General features: G+C 42.3%; 1 protein-coding gene across 4 annotated transcripts in view; it reads left to right on the top strand.

Moving 5' to 3' along the window:
* Positions 1-25,963, top strand: part of LOC147015083 (stromal interaction molecule 2-like) — a 106,748-nt gene that overhangs the window by 75,507 nt on the left and 5,278 nt on the right. For 3 of the 4 annotated variants that reach the window (XM_085849485.1, XM_085849486.1, XM_085849487.1), the window contains 5 exons: positions 467-637; positions 9,634-9,734; positions 10,387-10,520; positions 19,782-19,968; positions 20,284-20,446. In XM_085849485.1, coding sequence (XP_085705611.1) covers positions 467-637; positions 9,634-9,734; positions 10,387-10,520; positions 19,782-19,968; positions 20,284-20,446 — 756 coding nt within the window. The remainder of the gene's footprint in view (positions 1-466; positions 638-9,633; positions 9,735-10,386; positions 10,521-19,781; positions 19,969-20,283; positions 20,447-25,963) is intronic. The other variant, XM_085849488.1, reaches the window with a different exon arrangement.

The following is a 25,963-nucleotide window of genomic DNA, read 5'->3' as shown; positions in this document are numbered from 1 at the left end:
CTCTCTCTCTCTCTCTCTCTCTCTCTCTCTCTCTCTCTCTCTCTCTCTCTCTCTCTCTCTCTCTCTCTCTCTCTCTCTCTCTCTCTCTCTCTCTCTCTCTCTCTCTCTCTCTCTCTCTCTCTCTCTCTCTCTCTCTCTCTCTCTCTCTCTCTCTCTCTCTCTCTCTCTCTCTCTCTCTCCCTCCTGTTCCCTTGGTCCATTTTTTGAGTATCTCAGGGTCGAGGTAAAGGAAATGAAGTGGGGGAGGAATTGAGAGGAATAAACTTCAGAAAACAAAGAAAGAGGGATGGGGGGTTGAAGGAGAGACTGTGATATGTTGGGAGGTGATAGATTCACTCTTTGCATAAGTAATACGGAGATGACGCCTTATTACCATCATTTTACACATTGTTTACCTAACCTCTTCTTCACTTTATTCTCAAACCATTCTCTCTTTCTCTCTCGCTTCGCCATCGTGCATCCTCAGTTGCGAGCTTCACTTCATCGTGCAGAAAAGGAATTGGCAATGCTCCGAGAATCGTCGATCACCACACCTGCCTTGAGGCCGTGGCTGCAGCTGACTTACGAGCTCGAGGAAGAGCAGGGAGTACTACAGCGCAAACTAGCGGAGCAGCGACTCTTCTCTGCTCGTGAATTGGTGAGAGTTGAAATGAAAAGGTGAAAGTTGAAAAGCATCAAAATAGAAACACGATGTTGCTCAATGTAATCCCACAATATGCCTCTTGGGAAGATTAATGATACAGCGTCACCTTCAGTAATAATAGTGGATGAACCTCCTCGTGCCATCAAGCACACAAGGTTGCCGAGGCTGTTTCATTGTTTAGTGGGCAAACCATGGACGTGTCGTCACTCCGACGTGGGATTCTCAGCTGGAAGCTGGTATTCATTCTGCCGACCTCAGAAGGATGACAGGCTGAGTTAATCCGCCTTGTGTTCTTTTGGCACAGCTGGGGCTTCAACTCAGGTCCTCAAGATCTGAAGTCAGTCACCTTAACCGTTAATGACGACCAAACAATGGCATTTCTTTTGTTTCCTTTACCTGAGGCCTCATGGTATATTCAGGAATGGTTAAATCATTTTCAACATCTGTAAAGCAGCTGGCTGCTGCTCTGTAGTTGTGTCTATCATCGTGCCGTTCTATTCTGTATCATCTCTGGTGTTTAAATGTGTAAGGATCTACACATTGGGCACAGTGTGAACATTGGAAAAGAGTTCAAAGTTCAGGTTTGGCCATGTGTCGGTTAGCACAGGTTTGTGTTTGCACTTTTTCGATGAACAGAAGTTTCTGTTTGTCAAACACAGTTATTATTGGTTCTCTTCATCTCCTTTCAAGCTTGTGTCACATATGTCTAGGTGGGTGTGCTTCCAGGGTCACACATTCTTTCCAGCAGTGGGTTATTTCTGGGAGAGGAGTCTTGATTGAGGCTTTGTTATTATTCTATAACTCACACTGATCGTACAACATTGCCGATAATAAAATAAAGGTATTTTCCCTCCTGGGAGTTTCCTTCTGTATCCATCTTGTCCACCCCATTACATGCATCCTTTCCCATTGTTTGGCCAAGTCTCCCTCTATCTTGTCCTTCAACTCTGCAGTTGATGTGTCCTCCCCTCTCGACTGCTCCTTTTGTCATGTCACATCCTGATCCGTTCAGTGTACTCGTTCTTCCATGAGCCTTGACTCTGAATACAAAACATAGGGCCAATACCCCTGGGTGCTCACCTGGTAGAATAATGATACTGAGAAGGAAGCCAATGTGGGACAGAATCATCAAAATGTACCAATGATCGAATACTATAGCAAATACCTATTTTAAGGGGCAACCCCCCTCCTGCCCATAAATCCCCTTTGACCCTGATTTTTTCATTAGCTTGAACAAACGTTGGTACGTAACGGGTGATGAAGGTTGTGGTCAAGTTTAATTGGAATTGCATGTGTTGTTTCTGAGAAGAAAGCAAATACCTATTTTGGGGGAAACCCCTGTAGACCCCCTTCGGGCCCGATTATTTTAATGCCATGAACAAATTTTGGTACATACAAGGTGATGAAGGTTGTGATAAAGTTTCATCGAATCGTATGTGTAGTTTCAGAGAAGAAGTTGCAAGTATTTGTGGATGAGCGGACGGACGGACTGACGGACGGACGACACGCCATCCCATAAGCTCCTGGAACTACATTCCAGGTGAGCTCAAAAAGAAGGTTTTATCGAAAATGCCGCAGGTATGGTAGATTCTTGATCATTTGAATACCCTCCATTAAAAAACCACCAATTGGAATGGGGACCTGTTTTTATGTTTTTATACCAGGGTGTGGCAAAAAGATGAGACGCATTTGAAATAGAAATAACTTTGAATTATAGAAGTTATTTATTCAACTGTGACATTTGTAAAGTACAAAAATTGGAATTTATTTCAGAATACACTCGGTTTTGAAAACAATGTCAGTGTGCCCCCTCTGGTGGGTAAAAATGTTGTCATTTAAATCCCCTCCTCCCCCTCCCCCCCCTTGGTCTTAACACTTTCAACTGTTCTGACACTCATACCCCTCATAACCTTCACAAGAGAGCCTATCAGAATGGCCTGAATTTCACTTTTGTAATGTTTTCTTTCGTTCATTGAGTGTGTGGCCTGTTCCTGTGCACTCTCTCTTTTAAATATCCCCACAGGATAAAACTACAATAGCCCTCTGTAGACCACATGCCTCCGCCAGGCTGAGCAGTTTATATTATATATCCCACTGATAGGTCAGATCTGGATCCGGACCTGAACCAAAATCGAATTGGCTTGTTCTTGTCACCTACCCAACTCATTCACCTTGTTTCTTCCCAATCCATCAACAATTTTTTGATATATCATGTTTTATATCTATTTTGGCTCCATCTCTCAATGGTGAAGAATCACTTTAAGAATTAAAAAAATTCTCATTTCCAGATCTGGATCTTCACCAAAATGGAATCATTTCTTCCTCGACACGCACTCAACCTGTCCGCCAAGTTTTGTCCAAATCCGTTCATAACTTTTTGAGATATCGTGTTCTGTGTTTTTAGCCCAATCACTCAATGGTAAAGAATCACTTTAAAAATTCTTACGTCTTGATCCAAATCCGGATCTTCACCAAAATGGAATCATTTCATCCTTGTCACACTCCAAACCTGTCCACGAAATTTTGGCCGAATCTGTGTGCAACTTTTTGAGATATCCTGTTCACAGGCAAACATACAGACAGGGCTGTAAATATAACCCCCACTCACCTTTGGTGGTGGAGATATTCAGGAGGGCTGATATCAGATCTGGGAGGCCAATTTACATCTCCAAATCTGGAGATCAGTTTACCAGGAAAATGCTCTCACAGCAGTTCCGTGCATCGCCATGTGGTGTGGCATGTGGCCCTGTCTTGTTGAAACCAAAGGTCTTGCATGTTGAGTTCGTTAAGCTTTGAAATAAGAAATCAATTCAGAATTTGCTAATAGCATTCAGCATTAACAGTGACCATGTTTTCGTTTTCACCTTCAAAAAAAACACAAGGACCCACAATCCTGAGAACTATGCGCGATTCCACATCAAACCATCACATATACACTGTGTAAAGGGACTTTGTGAATATGGCATGGATTAACGGGTGCCAAAACCGAGTATTGCTTATTAACATAACCACTTAAGTGGAAATGCGCTTCTTCTGACATCACGAGACGTGAAACAAATATGCGTCATCTTGAAGTTGTTGCTGGAACTAGTGTGCAAATTGCAATCGTTTTGCAGCATTTGTTGGTTGAAGGCATTGGGTAATTTCAATTATATAAGGGTGAAGATGCAGTTCACATTTCAGAATCCAATGGGTGGATCTTGTGCTGGTGCCGACTTCCTGCGACAAACGACGAATAAAGGTAACTCCGGGGACTTGCCTGAATTGTTTGGTGAATCCGGTGTTCTGGTTGTTAGTGGCCTTCCTGGGCATTTTTTTAATGCTGTAATTCGCGAGAGATACGTTCCTGAAAATTCCGTGAATGTAGGGGCATTGTTTCAATGGAAAAAAGGAGGATAGGTTTCCAGCGGTTCATGGTTCATGAAGGAAAATAAAAAATCCTTTTAAAAACCACGAAAAACCGCAAATACACTCGCAAAAAAGCAGAAAAAAACCCCGCGAATATGCAAAGCACAGGGCCGGGAATGTCGAAGCAGGTCACATTTTATAAGCCGCGAATGTGCAGGGTCTGCGAATATCGAATCCGCTAATAGTAGGGTCCGACAATATTGTTGCGAATTCGTGCTCGCCGGCGTGCGAGCGGCCACGTAACTCGAATCGCGGCACGTCGCCCACCGGACGGACAATTCTGTCGTGACCCTCTCGGACTAACGCCGGGAACTAGTCACGGGTGGGCCTTTCGGCCTCACCACGATCGTGCCAATCGGCCCCCCGCGTGGGATAGGGTTGTTCGCCAAATTGGACCTACCTAAGTACCCACACGGAGGGTAGACCGGGCGATCGCACCTCGCCGCAGGTCGACTCCGGACACGGGCCACTTAAGCGACCCGTTCCGTACTATCGGGATAACCGAGCAGTGTTATCATCGGCCTCGACGGTTCCGATTAATTATCGGGCGTATTAAGCCCACTACCAACCCTTTACGTGAAGAAAGATGGAGATTCAATTAAAGAAAAGACGAAGCGAAACGGGAAAAACAGTTCAACATAAGGCACATTTATTCCGCGGCACACGGAGAGCACACATATACAATTACAACAATTATGCACCAAAAGCAGATGTTACAAAAGAAACGCAACAATGCAGATCTACTACCGACTATGCGAGCACACGGCAACACTTACACAGTTTTACTTTACAGACGGCGCCGACAACACATTTACTCAAAAGCAAAAGAAAAGGGGCCACCCTCAAAGACAAGGGGGCAGACGGGGCCTGTGGGCCGCGAGACCGGGTGGATCCTACCCGTGTCTTGTGATGAGCCGCAAATGTGGCGGCGGTGCCCCAACTCCGCGCTCCTTCGCGGGTTTCATTGGCACTGCTTGGAGTGGGGTGGGAACGGGGCCCCCTTTTCGCACTATCTCAGCGCGGGGGGGGGGGGGATGGGGAAAGGGGGGAATTGTTGATGCTCTGGGGAAAGAGGATAGCTGGCTTGCTTGGGTCCCGCAACGAGCGACTCCACTGCGACCTCGTCGCCGACTTCCTTGCCTCGGACCCGAGGTATCCGGTCCCCTCCGCAATTCTCCTCAGCCGACTGCAGCAAATCACCTCGACCGTGCTCCAGGCTCCAGGCTTCCTCTCTCTGCAGCTCCCCGACTTGACTGCCTCGACCTTCCTGACTCCAACTCACTGCCTCCAACCTTCTCTCCAACTCAAAAACTCCAACTCTTCTCCAACTCGCCTTGACCGAAAAACTCACTGAATTCGCCCCGCGCTCGGCGCTTTATAGTGGTGTAGGAGAACCCATATGCAAATTTCTGGATCAGAACGAGCTCGGGGGAGGAGCCACGCTCGCCCATTGGACGGAGAAAAAGGGGCGTGAATCTCCCCTGATCCTCGAATTTGCATATATCGATTCTACTCCGACGCACCTGGAGGCGGGGCCAAACCGCCCCGCTCTTGCTGATTGGACGGATCAGAAGTGGGCGTGTATCATTCCTGATCCGACTTCTCCTCGGAAAGGCCGCACTTTGTACCCGCGGCTCGGCGCGCACCCTGTACGAGTCCAGGACAGCCTGATGCTCGGTGCCCACAAGCGGTGCGGGAATGGCCGCAGAAGGAGAGGCGAAGGTGGTGGAGGGTCTAAAGTGCTGGACCATGGCCATGGCGACGTTTGGAATGGTGGTGATGCGATGTTTGTGGGAGTGAGTTGTGAAGGTAAAGGTCGTGGCTGTTGGCGTTGTTGTTGTTGTGAAGCGGCGTTGCGGTTGGTGGTTGTTGTGTGATGGCGGTTGAGACGTGGTTGGTTCAAAATAAAGATAGAACAGAAAAACGGCTATCTTAAAGGGTCGCAGCCCGAAAGAATCACATTTATTCCCTCTAAACAATGGGTTTGGGGCTAACTACACATGTACTTACAGAGATATCTCACCTACGGGACCTGAATGGTGGTTTGCGAATTTCCTTAACCGCAACAATATATTGTTACGAATTCTGGCCCACCTGGCGTGCGATCTGGCCCGCATAACTCCAATAGCAGCCGCGTCGCCCACCGGACGGACAATTCAGTCGTGACCCTCCTTGGAACTACCGCCAGGAGCCAGTCACGGGTGGATGTTTAACCTCACCACAACCCAGTTCGCATTCTACCCGCACAAAATAGGGTGAATCGCCGAATGTCGAATTACCTAAATACCCACGCGGGTAACCTACCGAGGGGTTGCACCACGCTGCAGGTCGGCTGAGGACACGAACCGCTTAAGCGGTTCGTTCCGTGCTCCAGGGATAACCGAGCGGTGTTATCGCCGACCTCGACGGTTCAGATTATTTATCGGGTGTTTAAAACCCACTACCAATCATTCCACGATTCAAGATGGCACTTTCAAAAGAGGGGAAGGACGCAACGAACGGGAAACATTTCACAAGCACATTTATTACACATATAACACAAACAAGCAAGGGCAATCATGCAATATGTACAGCAACAAATGAAAGACGTTGCGATCGACTATAGCATTAAATGTACAGGCACTTAAACAGGTTTACTTTACGGAATGGCGCCACAAACACATACAAAAGCCCAACGAAAAGAAAGCCTCCCTTCTGCGGCCGGTGAACCCTCTCCGGCACTCTCCTCATCCACACGCGTAGGTCCACCACAGACCGCCTGCGGCGCCTCCCGTCCGCGTCTCCGAGGCATCGGAAAAAAACGGAAACCGTCTTACCGTGGTCCACGGAGGATGGCGTTCATAAGCAGGCGTAGTGGCGAAGATGGTGGTGATTGTTGTGGGGGTGGTGTGAGCATGGTGGGCGTTGTGGCGTAGTTGGTGGCGGTTGTTGTTTGCGTGGAGGTTTGTTGCAATGGTGGCTCAAAATAACGATAGATAAAGAAAAACGGCTATCTCAAAGAGTCGCAGCCCGTTGAACACGAAGAAATTCCCTTTAAACAACGGTGGGGACCTATCTGAACACTCACTTACCGGCATAGCTAATCTAAGGAAACTTTATGGTGTATTGCGAATTTCCACAGCCGTAACAATATATTGCCTGTTTCATGGAAGCTTGCCACACATTTATTTTCTTTATGGTGCATCCCAAACTTGGAAATGTTTTCTGAATTCTGTTTTTGCCCAATCTTGTGTGGTGTAGAATCTCTATGAAAGAAACATTACCCAACCACAAATGCTACTTGTTCACATTGCCAGTGTCCAATTCACCATCCCTGAGGATTAATTGTTTTGTTTTTTTCAATCTCCAGTTCATCTGATACAATTTAAAAAAAAACAAAAACAATAATTATCTTCCAATTATCTTATAATTATTCCATCCTGAAATCTGTCCCATCTTTTTGCCACACTCTGTGTCATTTATTGTCGAGGCCATACCTTCTGCTGTCTTGCATTGACGATTAAAACCTTTGTTTATTCACTTTTGTTGTTTCACCGTGCATAGAATTGTCTCACAGTTTCCAGTAACTTGCAGTCACGACGGTGAAGTTTAACAAAATAAAATTAATAAAAGAAAATAATCCACATGCAAAACTTGCATTTTCCGATGGACTCGCTCGACATTGCGATCGAGTTTTGATGGAAGATGATGATGGGTAGACATCTTCATGGGCCTTCACCATGAAGGATGCCTGAACCACACTTACGAGTAGGTTACTGTAAAAATGCTTGCATCCTGGAGGAGCTGGAGAAGCTTGGAGAGCTCAGCGAGCAAAGAGGAGAGGCGGTAAAAAGCAGACACCACCAATATGAGGGCAACAGGCCTTGTGTTTTTGCCTCGTTGTAGGAGATTTCAATGTTGTTGAGAGCTTTAGATCCCACGGAGTTCAGGAGAGACGGATGTGATGCTGCAGCCCCAGCCCATGGAGGAGAGCAGCACTACAATGTGCTATAGACAAAGGCCTTATAGACTATAAGTAGTTATTATTAGCTCACCTGGACTTTAGCCAGGTGCATTTATGCAATCGAGCAGTGTCCATAGGTGAGTGAGTCATTTAGTCAGTCGATAAACACCAGTCATTATCACTTTAACCAAACACCTGATTTTGATGAAACTTTGCCACAAGCTTCATATCTGATGCCTAACGAAGGTTTATTGACCGCATAAAAATCTGTGCTCATTTAGGGGGTCTACGGTGGGAGGGGGGGGTTTACCTCCCCCAAAATAGGTATTTGTTCTCTTCTCTGAAACTACACACACCATTTCGATGAAACTTGACCACAACATTCATCACCCATGATGGACCAAAGTATATCAACCACAACAAAATCTGTGCTCATTCATGGGGTTTACAGGGGGTCGGGGGGCGGGGGGGGGTTGACCTCCCCAAAATAGGTATTTGCTCTCTTCTCCATACCAAAACTACACACACGATTTTGATGAAACTTGACTACAACCTTTGTCACCCATGATGTATGAAAGGTTGTTCACGGCATTAAAAAAAAATCAGGTCTAAGGGGTCAGTGGGCAGTTTTAGTGACGCTCTTGATTTAGGTGAGGTTCAGGACACGTGGTCCTATTTTTATTCAAGGGGTGACTCAGAAAGACAAAGGACGCACAATCTGTGGCTGGATTTGGAGTCCAGCTTTGATATGTGGTGGGGCCCAATAAAGGTTTTAGGTGATGTTGAGGCCTAAAGGTTGAAGAGATTGAACCTCTTCTTGTGGCTGGCTATGGAAGTGGATAGGTGGGTTCATTTAATGATAATTTTTGAGTGATAATGTGAGACTGAGATTTCCCAGGATAGAAAGACATGCTTCATTTATCAGACCAGAGTCGAATCATTTCCAGATTGGAGAGACACAGCTGCTGTCTGCCTGGCAGAGGGGTGGGGTACTGTACAACACAATGTGTAGTCATCCGTAAAATGGAAAAAAGGGTTTTCCAGAGCATCGAAGAGATCATTAATAAAGATTAGGAATGAGACCGGGCCTAAAATACTGTCTTGGGGAACTCCAGCCTCCACTGGGAGAGGGGAGGAGAGAGTTCCATTCATAGCAAGGCAATGACTATGTGAGTCGAGGAGGTCGAAAGTCAGGGAGGAAGTCCGTTGTCTCCGTCCTCGTCTCTCGTTCTCTCCCCTCTGCCCCACACACCGTACCTCTGTCCTATATGTAAGATGGGATCAAAGACTTGTGAAAAACTGTATTTATTTACATTATAATTACTGACTGACATGGAAACCCGTACACATCATAATACGTACCCTTTCTTCCCCACCGCCACCTTCCTGTTGTGCCAACTCTAAACCTCCTCCATCCATGCTAACATAATAAATATATTGTCCCCATAATGGGTTGTTTCCAATTTCTCAGGTTACCTCTCTGTTCCCACCTCACAGGTTATCTTGATGTGTTGCATACAACATTACAACATGCATTGTGACATGTATGTTTGGCTTGGTACAGGAAGAACCAACACAATGGGGATGAAGGTACACATCATCGTCACACTCTGATGACTTGTTGTGTTTCTGTTTTCAGGCAGATAGAATAAGGCGCAAACAACACTCGGTGCTTGGTTCGTTTTTTGTAGCTCACAGTGTAAGCCTCGACTTGGTGGATAACCAGATACTGGAAACCAAGTGAGTCATTCCTTTGTTTTCCTTCCTTTTTTCCTTCATCTTTCCTTTTCTCAACATTATTTTGTCTTGTCCTTCTCTTTTTTGATCTGTCACCAACCTTATCAAAACTATATTCCAATTAATTGAATCCATACATGTGCTATCTCTCTCTCTCTCTCTCTCTCTCTCTCTCTCTCTCTCTCTCTCTCTCTCTCTCTCTCTCTCTCTCTCTCTCTCTCTCTCTGTCTCTCTCTCTCTCTCTCTCTCTCTCTCTCTCTCTCTCTCTCTCTCTCTCTCTCTCTCTCTCTCTCTCTCTCTCTCTCTCTCTCTCTCTGTCTCTCTCTGTCTCTCTCTCTCTCTCTCTCTCTCTCTCTCTCTCTCTCTCTCTCTCTCTTTCTCTCTCTCGCTCTCTCGTGCGCTCTCTCTCTCTCTTGCACACACTGAAATGAATGTTTTGTATTCTCGTATTGAACAGCTTAATTTATGTGTCCATTGAACACATGTATGTAAATTTTCCTATTCCAGATCCCACATCGTCCCCCTTTCTCAAGTCGTGCTAATGAAGTTATCAAACTATGGAGGCTCTTCACAAAGTGTCATATAACCTGTGCCGATGTATGCAGTTCCTCCAACATACCAGATTGAGTTTGTGAAATGCTTTGATTCTTTGCAGGCAATGTTTGGCCGAACTCATGAGCTGCTTGAGGGAACGTGCGACGCGTTGGCAGGAAATCGAGCGTCTCTGTGGCTTCTCCATCACACAAAATCCTGGGAAGACTGCGCTTCGCAGCATGTTATACGACAATGGTAACGACGGTCACTAATGGCACAGAAATCATCAAAAAGTATTCATAATGCACGGAATCTGTATCTCTAATCACGATACCTTGTACCCTTATTATGGTCATTATAAAGAGACATTATTACTTTTTGTGAGGTCATATAGGATGACCTATATTGTTTCTTACTTCGAGAGTCACCTGCGTGCAAAGAGCACTCGTTTAATTTACCTTCCAGTAAAATAATCCATTAATCTGTTCTCCAACGATTTTCATTTCTGAGTTAAACCTCAAAGTGCTTTGCAAAGGTAAGGTTATTAAACCATAACTGATTGGGTGAGAATTATAAGTGCAGTTTCACAAAGTTGATGAAAATATCTGAAGAACTTTCATTCGCATTAAATCTTCGTCCTCATGTGAAGAATTTCCATGAGATTCATGATGCTGAACCGTTAGTGATCTTGCAGAGATGTAAGGCGGATTAGGTCAGAAATATAGGCAGGAACCTACCGATTCATATTTAGCTTTCTATCATCAGCGATGCTCTCAAATCTACATACCGGTGTACTTGGGAGCCAGTGAAGTGTATTCAGAATGAGTGACCTGATTGTATTGCAATTTACTGAATGAATTGGGAGAAGATACAGATGGACCTGTTAACAGTGATTTCAGCAATCCAGACACGATGTTATCAGAGTGACGAGTTTGAAGATACAGGTGGACCTGTTAACAGTGATTTCAGCAATCCAGACACGATGTTATCAGTGACGAGTTTGAAGATACAGGTGAAATGGATGAAGCAGAGATCAGGTGATGATCCCCAAGTATCACTCTGTGGAGTTGAAGCTTTTTAAGAACAGATGAAGAGCCAAGCATCGGCCTGTCAGTCATGGCAGCATTGAGTTTGAGAAGATCCATGATTCCATCTTTAAATTAGTGACAGGCATTTATAGTTGTGAATGAAATCTCAGAAAAAGGTTCACTGGACAGGGCCATCTGGGTACCATCAGTATAAACAATGAAAGCCAATGTTAAAAATGCCATAAAATTGTACCAAATGGATGTAGATAAAACGAAAACGAGAGTGGACTATGCACAGATCCTTGGGGAACACCGGCAGATAGATGAAACGGGTCTGATGAAGAGCCAGCAATGGTTACGGTGTCTCTCTACCGTCTTATTAGTTTCCTCATTACCCCATGCACGAGAAGCAAAAAACCGGGTTAAGCAATTGGTTCATGTCCGTCCATCTGTCTCTCTGACCAGGTTATGATAGAGGAACAACTTATTTAAACCGAACGTTGTATTTTGAACACTAATCGGAACATGAATAGAAAGGCAAGTGTTTCGTTTTTACCAAACCTTGGCTTTGAATTTGTCCTGATTGTGCATGCGCAGAGAGGAGTGAGATAATATTTTTACTCTGTCCACCTGTCTGGCAGTAAAACAAAATTGAAAATCATTCCAAACAGGAAGCTTACTGTTGTTAACAACTTTATAAAGGACACATACAACAGGTATGAATAACTAATGTAATGTGTTAGATGGGGTGATGTAATAGACACTGGGTAAAATGGTGGTAAAACCCAGAATTTATTTATTCGCCTTTAAACCTATTTAAATCTTTATTCAAATTGTATTATATACTTAAACACTGTAGAACACAAATCGCCTTCATAATACTTCAAAGAACCATGCTATATATCGATATATAAGCATAAGAGGGCGTGGCATGTGAGAGGGTGCAGTATCAGAATGAAGAAGAGGCCGCCGATATGGCTATGAACGACGCGGATTGACGCTGCGTTATATGGTGATCAATAAAGGCTCCATCTCCTAAACTGTGACTCAATGTTGTCTTGTTACAGTGTGCAGGGGTTTCCTTAGAAGCCGATTACCGGCGACCCGCAGCTGTCTACTCAGAGAAAAAATGTCAAAGGTCGCCGCCGACTTCAGCGCCAATTTTTCTATTTTTTTATTATTATTATTATTATTATTATTTTTTTGTCACCACGAAATCTCTACACCCCCTGTTTTGAAATCCGAGATGAAAACACATGAGTATTTCGATAAAAGCGGGCTTACTTTTACTGTTAGTACTCTCGCCAGGTCGAGCACAACACTGAACTAAAAATAACACAAGCAGCTAAAACCGCCTCCTGCAATGGAGAGTTCTCTGCTTTAGCCTCATTTTGGACTGTTGGCCTGATACTCTGATTCCATACAGCAATGACCTCAAGAAAATAAACTTTGTAGGCCTCGCAGTTTCGGTGCTGAAACGAAAATCCCTGTTTGACTTTGGATTTTCGAAGAAGTCTAGAGACATGGGAAGTAAGTTTCTGGCCATCAGTAATGGGTCTAAACTTGCACTCTCGCGAGTGCGACGTTGTTGTTTCGCGAAACACGTGTTTCACCTCGTCCATTTTGAGCTTTTGTCAAGTGATGCGGCTCCAAAATACACGGTCACCCGTTGTGCCTTTTTAATTTATAAAGTAATTAGCCTATAAGCTTAAAGCAGCTTTTGTACATGTTATTATTCGTGGTTATTTGCACTGAAAATCGCCGTTTATTCACTGAAGTGAAGGCCAAGTATGAGCAGCTGTGAACTGGCCAACTGAATACTGGTACCGCAGGTACATGCATGTACCATAGACTTGCGAGCTTTTCTTGACGGTATAACAACACGATATTGTAAGGTGATAGTTTAACAAAATTGGGATTGTGACTGTGACGCAGTATTCACACTTAGACTGTTTGATTGGTTGACTGATTGAAGCCAGCTGACATCGAATAAAGAAATGATCAGAAAACGAGTGACGTTAAATACATGTTTATCATTTATTTTCAAACAATAAACTAGTCTAAAGTTAATAGTTTGAGCTGTTTATTAAATCAAAACAAAACACAATAAAATAATAATAAACAATATTTAACAAAGTAAAATGAAATCGAAGAGGGGAAATATGCATAAAATGAATGAAAGAAAAAAAAACCACTTGTTTTTGTGGAGTTTTCCACCCCAACAGCCTGATAATATGAGAACTATTTCATGTCAGAAATCATGCTACAATGCATCCCAGCCATCTCAGATCCTCCGGCTTCCAGGGCCCGATGCGGGCCCTGGACCCCGGCCATCCAGCTGCGCTCGCGGTGATGGTAACCTGCTACTTTTTAATGGTAGCCTCCTACTCCAAAAAATAAGGAAACCTCTGAGTGTGACTTAAAGACTGCTTCAATAACTCTAAATTTCCTGATTTTTTTTGTTTCATGATCTTTAAAATGATTATTTTATTACAATTGAAGTGTATATACTGGAACACTGAATGGGGTGTCGTGTTCTACGAACTCTCTCGTTACCTCCGCCATCTGTGATGGGCAGAGGTTATATTTTTACCCACGTCTGTTTGTTACTTGTGAAATCGAAGATTAGCGAGTACTGTGTATTGGTTGGCCTGTTTGTACTTGGCGAAATCTTCGATTTTGTCAAGTATGTTGGTCTGTTCCATTTGTTGGTTTGTTTGTTTGTCTGGTCGTCTACAGCCCAAACGGCTGGACCAGTCGTTCTTAAATTTTTACACCTGATAGGCAATCCACCTGAGACGGTCCGCGTCCAAACCCCGTCTTAATCGGACTAAACGTCGCGACGTGACGTCACACAACGTGAAAACACATTTTTAGACATAACTCAGTGACCGGAAGTCGTAGCGACTACCGGTTGACGCCAAATTAAACTTCATTCAAATATCTAAATGATTACGAAATGGATCTTATTACAAATTACGCATAGTTTTCGCAAGCGTATGACGTCAAAGTTTTGCCTATTGACGTCATTTTTAAAAAAGATTTACGCTCGTGAGCAGTCGAAACTACTGAAGCAATCGTTCTCAAATTTTAACACGTGATAGCCAATCTTGTTGAAATAGTCTGCGATCAAATCGCGTCATAATCGCACTTAACGTCACGACGTTACGTCAAAAAAAGGTGAAAACAAGCTTTTGAACATAACTCAGTAACCGGAAGTCGTAGCGACTTCGCGTTGACGCCAAAACAAACTTCAATGGAATATCTAAATGTTTTAAAATGCATGTTAGTACAAATTATGCACAGTTTTCGCAAGCGTATGACGTCAAAGTTTTTAGCTATTGGCGTGATTTAAAAAAAAATTCTATTCGTTCTACAGGTCACAATTCTTAACCGATTTGGATGAAATTTTAACAGCTGATAGAAATCCACAGTGCAAAAGGATGTGCGACTTTTGGTGATGTTCAAGATCAGGATCTGGATTCTGCATTACTTTATATTATCGCCCATTATAAACCAATGGGTAATTTTGTGAATTACACATGGCTATTTCTCAAACAGTTTTGCACTTATTATATTGAAACTTATACTATCTATTTATGCATGTAATATTAACATGTGAACAAAGTTTGATCGAAATTGACCCAAGGTCAAGGTCAGGGTCACCCAAAACATGAAAAACACACACATAAAATACATATTTTTGTTTTACAACATATTTCAAACCTGATAACGGGATCGTAAAGCTCGTTGAAAAGCAATGTTCCTAGGTATTTTCAAATATTTTCTACGATCATAATGAAGGCAACAAGCACCGATGATAAGTTGTTGAATGTCACATGGTGGCTTTAAATGAGTTGTGAAAATTTTCAATCTGCTGCCGTTACCATGACAACGCGTGCCTAATAATTGTTATTTGTGACGTCGCGTCATTTTATTAATGTACGAACAAATATACACCACACATTCCATGACATTACAGCTTGGAACATCACACGGAAAGGTCAACTAATTCGCCAAGTGTCGTGCTAAGCACGATTTTTCATTTGTTCGTTTGTCTGTGTATATCAATTGCCTACAGGTCACAATTTCAAACCAATCTTCATAAAACTTCACAAAACGGTAGAGTTGGTCATAAACAAGAAGCCGATTTATTTTGAAATCAAAAGATCAACAAAAGCCAAAGGTCAACAACTTTGTCAAATTTCTAAAATCATCAATTAATGTCTGATTGACTTGAAATTTGAATAGCATTTGCATCTCACGACACTGAATTCAACCACCAATTATTTTTAAGGTCAAATTTGTTTGAGGAATTTCGCGAGTATGGTGCTCTGCATGACGTCTTTCTTGTTTGTTTGTGTGCAGGATATCTCAAAAAGTTGTGGATGGATTCGGATGAAACTTGGTGGGCAGGTTGGGTATTTGACAAGGGCAAATTGATTACATTTTAGTGAAGATCCGGATCTGGATCCGAGAGTTTTCTGAAAGTGATTCTTCACCATTGAGAAACAGCACGATATCTTAAGAAAATGTGGACGGATTCGGACGAAACTTGGTGGACTGGTCGGATTTGTGACGAGGAAGAATTCATTCGATTTTGAAGATCCGAATCTGGATATGAGAATTAAATATATATATATATATATATATATATATATATATATATATATATATATATATATATATATATTTTAAGTGATTCAGATGAAACTTGGTGGATGAGTTGGGTGAGTGACAAGAATAAGGCAATTCGATTATGGTTCAGGTATGGATCCAGATCCGGCCTATCAGTGTGATACAAAGCGTAAACTGTCCAGCCTGGCGGAGGTATGCGCTCTACCGAGTGTCGTTCTAGTTTTCTTCTGTGTTTTTTTGTGTGTTCTGTTCGAACTCTTCCACGAGTTTCGACTTTGTACACAAAGTAGATGCACAATAAGATTGAAACCAGATTAGAGCATCCCCAGACGTACCGTAACACGATTGAAGACGAGCAATTGATATAGTAAGGTCAACGGTGTCAAAATCAGCCGATAAATTCAGCAGTGTTGAGATTGTGGCCTGTCCTGGTTCTCTCGATACAGAATGCAATTATTTGTGACCTCCACGAGGGTCATCTCGATATTACATAAGCGAATGAATCCAGACCAGAAGGTCTCTAAAGGTTCGGATATTTAATAAATGGATTCAGTGAAAGCATGATCAAAATCATCCACACATCATAGGGGTTGTTTATTGTATGATGTATCATGCCACCTATTACATCATGAGGATAATAAAACAAGGAAATAATAAAATGATCAATTAAAGATGTTCAAGGGTGGACACTTTCCTCTTTAAAGGATGTGTTGGCGCAATGGATATAATAAATAACCTCTTTACAGTCTGTTCCTTTTAATCAAAGGAGAGTAAATGTGGGAAAGATATTCCCAATGCATATTTATCCTTTGCTTTGTTTTTCCAAACAATATTCCTTCATTAAGTAGTTGATAGGAATGGTGTTGTCATTAAGAGGAATCGAGGAACAATCACAAACTGTCCACATGTCAGTTGCAATATCCACAAGTGGACTTGATAAGAGGGAACGAGGTTCACGCAAAGGTAGCCCAAGGTATCCATCTTCACTCAGTATTTGGATCGAGGTCCAACTTGTGAAGTGGAGTAGCATTTTCAGATGTTTAATCATTACATTACCCCCATGTCCTTTCATCGTACCTCACTCAACACGTATGACCACGTGTGCCAGTTCAAGCCTCTCATGCAAGTTTTACAAATGGCTGACACACGTGTGCTACCACAGGGCTGCGAAAGCGCTGCTGACAACGCTCCCGCTACAGAGTCAGTCAGCCATAGACACATCCTGGGAATTCATCCCCGGCAGTCTTGCATCGCCAGTTAGGGAATCCGAGCCCGTTACAGTATCCATCTCAGTCCAACTTGTGAAGTGGTGCAACATTTTCAGATGTGCTCAGGGGGCTCATTTTAGAGCACACCGAACCTCAGAACAATTTCAATTTGTAGTTCCATCTTGTTTGAAATACGTTGCATTTGAATCGGCAGTCGCTTCACTTATCGTCGCAACCTTGAGTCAAACATTAGGCCTGATGAGCTGGAATAGCTCGTTCATGAAATACCTGGGTCAGAAACGTTTTCTGCTGACCTCACAAGAAGGCGCGCACAATTGGAGCCATAGTAGTAGTAGTAGTAGTAGTAGTAGTAGTAATAATAAATGCAGGTCTAACTACCTATGTGCGAGTTCTAAAATGCTTTCTGGTCCACTGAACCATTACAAGCAAAAGTTTGTAACCAACTCTCTATATATATATATATATGGTCTTCTGCAATGCAATCTTAGTCTTCGTTTGCTTGTTCCCCTCCACCGATTTATTTGTCCGGTAACCCTTTGCTGTTTAAGCTCTTCCATGAACCTCAACTTCCCAAAAGAAATATTCAAAGTTTGGCTTTTCACCAGAAGAGTGATATAAAGGGAATGAAAACATTGTATCGACAGTGATTTAAGGGAATTTGGAAATGAGATTATCGTGATGAACAAAGCAGTCATATGGGATATCATCAAGCTCGGCAGTGTTCATAAAGAAGAAACCAAATACGTGACTTTCAAAATGATGTATGAATGTTAAACGAGGCATTCTGCACACGCCCTGTGTGTGGTTACATTGACTTGGTTTGGCTCACAGGGCACTTTTAACCTGCCATTGCTAGCGAGAAATCTGAGATTCAAATTGTCTGTTTGACGATGTTTTTCAGTATTTCGACTAAAGAGTGGCAATTTCACAATAGTTAACCATAATTGTTCTTATCTGTTCCTGAATGCAAATCGGACTCATGAGAACGTAAGAAATACAGGAAATGTCCGCGGATGAGACGAGTCAGGTTCGTACCATTTTCTGTTTGTACAAATGAGCAGCACCGGTGGATACAGCACACATACACGCATACGGACCAATGCTTCACCTTTTACCAATACATGCAAAAATCTAATAGAATTTCTCTTGTGGCCATGGAACCAAACAAAAATATATATATTTACTAGCGGGGTATGCTGTGAATAATAATGAACCGTGCTTCCCCAGTGTCTCAGGTTGCTCACCTGCATTTGATTCTTCATTTATTTATTTTCATTTATTTATATTTTAATTTACGGACGCTTTCCAATGGTTTTGTGGTTTTTCCCGGTGTGTCGGCTTGGATGCCGGCCTGATATGCAAATTCTCGGCACACAAAATTTCCACTTTCAACGTCACCCGGAAGGCACCGATCTTCAATGTCAGTGAGTGAGTCAGTCAGTGGTTGGAAAGAGCTTTATATATTAGACAACGGCACTCACAGCCCCTCCACCCCCCCCCCCAGCCAAACATGATTAATAGTAAATGTCATAATTTTAAACTTTCCCTGTGATATGACCTTCACATTGGTGTTAAGAAGCAAACCAAACCAGATACCGTGTCTCCCTCTGGGAAGTGTGCCTGAATGTTAGGGTGGTGTGGCCATCATGTATAATGTCCATTTGTTTGATGGTGTCATTGGAGGGCAAAGTCAGTGAAAAATATTTTAAAATTCTCTTCTATAAGCCTTTATTTCACATCCATAAAAGATAACGCGTGAGATGCAAACATAGTGATGCATCAGCATTGATGTCATAGCACTTCAAATGATGATGTAATACGTTTAATTACCAGGCCGATTTATGTCACAGCAAATGGAAAAAAACTGAAAAGTTGAACCATGTGGATACAACTTGACCTGCTTGTGAAGACTGAACAGTCATCAAACGCAAAACTGGACAACTCGGCCTGGAAATCTTAATAATTATATCTTTCATTGTCTATTGAGTACCTGGACCTCACCATCAGACGTAATCAGTTTTGGACAAACCACGTTTCAAAGTTGGAGTTTAATACGAAAACTATCTCATCACACTCACCCGTCGGCAAGTCATCTCACGTATCCCATTTCATTGCTCGTCCTTTTGTATTCCCACTGCTCTACCATTCCCTGTTTTTTTTTTCTTTACAGATCACGTTTGTATCTGTCGAGTATCAGCTGTCCACTTGGTCCCTTCTGTGTATGTCTAAACCCCCTCATCGTGTTATTTCACTCCTCCATGAGCCTAAACTGTGTATTTAAGTCCTTTGTTGGAATCCTTTGGCTAAGTTGAACTTGTGACTTGTTTGACTGGTTCCTCCATTTGGGGGGAAAAAATATGTCAATCGCCCGATTCTGTGAATCCTCAACTCCAGACCTCCGTCATAAGTACCAGGCAACCAGGCCATTTGCTTGTGAGTAACTTTCACCAAAAAAACAAGAGTTTGAACAGGTGTAATACCCGACAAGATATAAAAACCATTAGTTTCACAATAGCAAACATGTTATACTGTATTGCGTTTAATATCAACGCATGATACCCAAGCACAGGCCGATGGACTTTTTATGTTCTATTGTTGTATTCCTTCATTTTCCTTACCAGACGAATCGAACCTGCATTTCTTCTCACCGAGCTCGTTTTTGGCTGAGCCACAACTCGAGGCGGTGGAACATGAGGAACGTGGATTTTCACTTTCCTTTCCCACTTCAACCCAGCAGTACACCACAACCACCGGTGATCTTCACGCTACTCGAGACTCTGGAAGATGTCTCGCTGGGGATGCAGGCTGGTAAACAAAATCAATATAACTCCGCTACAACAACTTGATGTGTGCAAATACACACCTGATGTCTATGTATTTGCACACAGGTTGTTGTCTTTGTCCTCAACACTAGGTTGTCTTTGTTACAACAACCTGATGTGTGCAAATACAAACCTGGTGTCTATGTATTTAGTCACAGAGATTGAGATTTTTATTTTCTTTACATGCACAGACACTTGTGGAAGAGCTACAAGCATGTGTGAAGGTCAAAAACAAAGCTATAATCTGAGAATAATGCCGCTGTTCCTCCTATTGCACCCCCACACTCTGCTTCTTGCGAAGGGAATACCAGAGTTCAGATTCCTGTGACTCCATAGGAACCATGGTTACAGATACTTCTGCATGTGATGGTGGAGGAGGCTCAGAGATGTCAGAGAGCCCAAAGAAGCATGACCGAGGCCTGCGCTTTACAAACAAGAGTGATGGGAAAAGCACAGAGAGACTGGTAAGTTGCTCGATTGATAAATTATGACATTCCAAGCATTGAACCTCAGATGTCGTGCGAGCCTGTGTTTCAATTTCAGCCCTGCTACAACCTCCATACTGTGGGTGCGGCACCAATGAGCGTGCCGTCCCTCAAATGCACATTAAACTGGGCGTCTCATCTGCTAACATTAGTTGGTGGGTGTAAAAGATCCCACAGTGTCCTTCGCGAAAAGTCAGTGAGTTATCAGCGGCACCCTGAACAAATGACCAATTCCTGCACCGTCAGTCAAGTATCCTGCAGCAGAGTGGTGACCTGTCCAGGATTGTAACCCTTCGTCAATAAAACTGCCTGGCAGTTTGATACGCCAAAGAGCGTGATGAAGATAAACACTACCCCACCTAAAAGTGTGGCACTCCTGAAAAAAGTACACTTATTCCATGGTAGTACAGTCAGGCTCCGTTATAAAGAAGGGCTTCAGTGAATAATCTGGTTTTAAAGAAAACACATTTCAACTCTATACAATGAACAATACACTGAGCCTGGTGTTGGCGCAGTGGTTAGGGCAGCGGCTTGGGATCCAAGAGGTCCTGAGTTCAAGCCCCGTTCGGCCACTGAATTAATACACCAGGGGGTTGACTCAGCCTGTCATCCTTCTGAGGTCGGCGAAATGAGTACCAGTGTACTGGGCCGGTGTATACCCCAGTTAAAATAGGTGTACCATATCCCTGTGTCGTAAGAGGCGACCAGGGTTGCGTCAGGAAGGGCATCCGGCGTAAAACATGTGCCAAATCACTATGCGGATCATACGGATGATCCGCTGTGGCGACCCCTTACGGGAGCAGCCGAAGGAAGAAGAAGAAGAAGAAGACAATGAACAATACACTGAAAGCAAGGAGGCACAGAACATAAGTGGGAGGCACGGGGGTCGTACGAAGGAAAGCCAGTCGAATAAATTTCCATTACTAGTCCACAGAACGTGTCTGTTCGTTATCAAGAGATTCCCATGTCATACAATCTGTTGTTATTGGTTCACGAAAAATATTTTCACTAAAAAAATAAGTGACCACTATATTCGTTATTGTTGTGTGTCTGTCTGTCTGTCTGTCTGTCTGTCTGTCTGTCTGTCCCGAGCGTAGCTCCGTGGGTTTTGATCCGATCCTGATAAAATTTTGGTGGGAGGTTTATATCATGATCTAGTTGTGTTTTCCTGAAAATGGGCGTGGTGCGCCCATTATGGGCGGAGCCACGCCCCAAAAACATGTGTTTTTAGGGGGTAGCCAATTTCAATTTGCATCTTCTCCAAGGGGGTTTGTCTAATCTCACAGGGGTTTCGGTATTTGGTTAGCCCAATGGCACCTGCATAGCCCCATGGAGCTCGATTTTTCATTTTCGTCCTAAGGTCAAGGTCACAAGGTCACGAACTTAAAAAATTACGAATTTTGACATAAAAAATTATCTTCTCCAAGGGGTTTGTCAAATCTGCCAGGGGTTTCGGTATTTGGTTGGCTCAATGGCACCTGCATAGCCCCACAGAGCTCGATTTTTCATTTTCGTCCCAAGGTCAAGGTCACAAGTTCACGAACTTAGAAAATTGCGAATTGTGTTTTTAGGGGGTAGCCGATTTCAATTTGCATCTTCTCCGAGGGGGTTTGTCGAATCTGGCAGAGGTTTCAGTATTTTGTTAGCCCAATGGCACCTGCATAGCCCCACGGAGCTCGATTTTTTTCATTTTCGTCCTAAGGTCAAGGTCACAAGGTCACGAACTTAAAAAATTGCGAATTTTGACGTAAAAAATTATCTTCTCCAAGGGGTTTGTCGAATCTGGCAGGGGTTTCGGTATTTGGTTAGCCCAATGGCACCTGCATAGCCCCATGGAGCTCGATTTTTCATTTTCGTCCTAAGGTCAAGGTCACAAGGTCACGGACTTAGAAAATTGCGAATTGTGTTTTTAGGGGGTAGCCGATTTCAATTTGCATCTTCTCCTAGGGGGTTTGTCGAATCTGGCAGGGTTTCAGTATTTTGTTAGCCCAATGGCACCTGCATAGCTCCACAGAGCTCGATTTTTCATTTTCGTCCCAAGGTCAAGGTCACAAGGTCACGAACTTAGAAAATTGCGATTTTGACATAAAAATCCATCTTCTCCGAGGGGTTTGTCGAACCTGGCAGGAGTTTCGGTATTTTGTTAGCCCAATGGCACCTGCATAGCCCCACGGAGCTTGATTTTTCATTTTCGTCCCAAGGTCAAGGTCACAAGGTCACGAAAGTAGGGTGGATATGCTGATTCTAACTCACTTTCCATCATGTTAATGAATGGGGGATTCTCAGCGATTCATATTTTTTTCCCTAAAAAATAAACCTTTTTATCCTAACCTGTTGAATTCTCTGCTGTTGAAATATCTAAAACATGTAAGTGAATCGAGATTTTAATAGCCTCCCCTTTTAGCCGAGGAGCACTTTTTTTCAAATAAGCAATGCATATTGTTTAGCTCACTCATTGTACCTATAAAGATTTGTTCATTCTCAAATTCCTTCAATCGTGTAATTTTCTTTGCACAATAATCCCCATCTAAAATATTTAAAAATAAAACATTTGAATCTTTATATTTTTCAAGATACCCCTTTTGTGTCATTATGAAATGATATACTTCTCTCATTGTTCTCATCTGACCATGCATGTAATATTAACATGTGTACAAAGTTTGATCGAAATTGACCCAAGGTCAAAGTCATCTGAGTTGCATATCATTTTGAGATTGAAGTAAATTATTTTTCCATTGTTCAATTGATAACCATCAAAGTTTTCAGTCCATTCACGGATATTTTTTTTTTCTTTTCATCCTCTAACTTACTAGTTTTTAAATTGATTCGCTTATTTGTTTTATTTACCTTTGTTTTAGTTATTTTTCAATAATACTTATTTGATATTTTTCACATTCATTGTTTTCCATTTATATACCAAGACTGAGATTTTCTCCACTCTTTAGTTTGATTAATACTTGGTTCGACCATTTATATATTGTGAAAAAGGCAGCGGTTGCCATTAAAAACCCTAACACATATTCTATTCAGTTAAAACTTGTATCCATATGGAACACAATCTATTCTATATCCTCTATGATTAAATATTCACTCTATCATACAATATCCATATGGAACACAATCTATTCCATTATCTAAAATAAATCTCTTATCATCAAAGGCTCCTAATGCCTTTTTATTAACTTCTTCACTATATATGTTATGTTTATAACTTCTTATTGTATTCATTTCCCTATTGGATTCCCTATATATGCTAGATATCCCTTATTGTCGGGTTTTCCGTGTGTGTGTGTGTGTGTGTGTGTGTGTGTGTGTGTGTGTGTGTGTGTGTGTGTGTGTGTGTGTGTGTGTGTGTGTGTGTGTGTGTGTGTGTGTGTGTGTGTGTGTGTGTGTGTGTGTGTGTGTCTGCAACGCGAGGCTCCACAGCACGATCCAGCGAACTGATTTCGATGAAACTTTGCCAATTGGTGGAATATATACTGGGAATGTGCGCGTTTGAATTTCGTTGCCGAGCAACCACCCGTTGCTGTGCAGCGGCCGAAAAACCGCGTACAGTATTTTCAATACTTGTCCTTCAGTTTTGAATGTAGAGAAACGAGACTTCGGAATTAAACACTTCGAGATGTTGAGAAAATTTTACTCGAGCCGATTTTTGATTGAGGTTTTATTTTTCAAATGGTAGTCCTTCAGAAATCGGGTGTCTATTTACCGTCATTTAAGGTGTGTATACAGTGTTTGTAAGGAACGACACTGTCATTCCACCTTCGATCTCTCCTCGATCCAAACGTTATTGACCAAAGTGAAAAGGATCCAAAATAAATGGAATCACCAGCATTTCTGTCTTTGTGGATTTCTAATAATATGTTTATTTATTTACCGAAAATGATTCCACGACCACACACCACCTTCAATTATTTATTTATTTACCGAAAACGATTCCACGATCCACACACCACCTTCAATTATTTATTTATTTACTGAAAACGATTCCACCACCCACACACCACCTTCAATTATTTATTTATTTACCGAAAACAATTCCACGATCCACACACCACCTTCAATTATTTATTTATTTACTGAAAACGATTCCACGACCCACACACCACCTTCAATTATTTATTTATTTACTGAAAACGATTCCACCACCCACACACCACCTCCAATTATTTATTTATTTACCAAAAACTATTCCACGACCCACACTCCGCCTCCAATTATTTATTTACTTGCCGTAAACGATTCCACGGTCCACACACCACCTCCAATTATTTATTTATTTACCGAAAACTATTCCACGACCCACACACGACCTCCAATTATTCATTTATTTACCGGAAACGATTCCACGACCCACACACCACCTCCAATTATTTATTTATTTACCGAAAACGATTCCACGACCCACACACCACCTCCAATTATTTATTTATTTACCGAAAACGATTCCACGACCCACACACCACCTCCAATTATTTATTATTTAAAGTGGGAGTGGCGTAGGAAAGTGGGCGTGGCTTCTGAAAAATTTTGTATGGCTCAGGAGGTGTGGTCAAACAAGAGCATTGAGAGAAGTTTATCGGGTTTTCTGTGTGTGTGTGTGTGTGTGTGTGTGTGTGTGTGTGTGTGTGTGTGTGTGTGTGTGTGTGTGTGTGTGTGTGTGTGTGTGTGTGTGTGTGTGTGTGTGTGTGTGTGTGTTTGCAACGCGAGGCTCCACAGCACAAACCAGCAAACCGATTATTTTTCAAATGGTAGTCCTTCAAAAATAGGGTGTCTATTTACCGTCATTTTTTATGAGGAGTGCCAGTTGGCAAAATACGCAACAGGAAAAATCTTGCCAGTTGGAGGAACAATTGTATGTGAACTAATACGTCTTGGCAATGAATCTTCGTCGGTGGATCGGTCAGAATGAAAAGCATTGTATCCAGCGCTTCGATCCTAGCGAATCCCTCGTCGCCTGCTGGCTTGTCTTCTTCTTTCTTTTTCATTAAACAATTATAATAATTTCTATAAGTTATTGATTTCTTTATTACATATTTCTTTATTCCCTTTTAACCTTTTATCAATCCGATCACCATACTTATAAGCATATGCCTTTGCTCTCAATCCAATAAACTCACTCATTACTTTTCCACCCAACTCATCCTTAAACTTACCAATAACCTTTTCATTCTTTTTTGAAAATAACTCACTCTTCTTACTAAAATTACTTGTATCATATACTCCAATATTTTTCTTCATATCTTCATAAACATCATCAGTTTTTATATCTCGAATAAAACTATCAGTGTCCATATACAACAATGAAACATTTTCACCATACTCTTTCTTTAAGTCATTATACAAATAATCATATATCAATATCTTTGATAAATCAAGAAATGCTGTTCCAATATAAATTGGTTTATCCATTACAATACTTTCCTTTTCCATATGAATAGCAGAAAAGTTCTCTGAAAAAACCTCTTCTCTCTCAAAACTTGGTTTATTTATCAA

Source organism: Eptatretus burgeri, chromosome 12 (assembly GCF_056783735.1).
Source record: "Eptatretus burgeri isolate ZD-2024b chromosome 12, Ebu_testis_v1, whole genome shotgun sequence".
Classification (NCBI taxonomy): Eukaryota; Metazoa; Chordata; class Myxini; order Myxiniformes; family Myxinidae; genus Eptatretus; species Eptatretus burgeri.
Note: the sequence above shows the minus strand (reverse complement) of the source record. Positions and strands in the feature narration are given on the sequence as shown.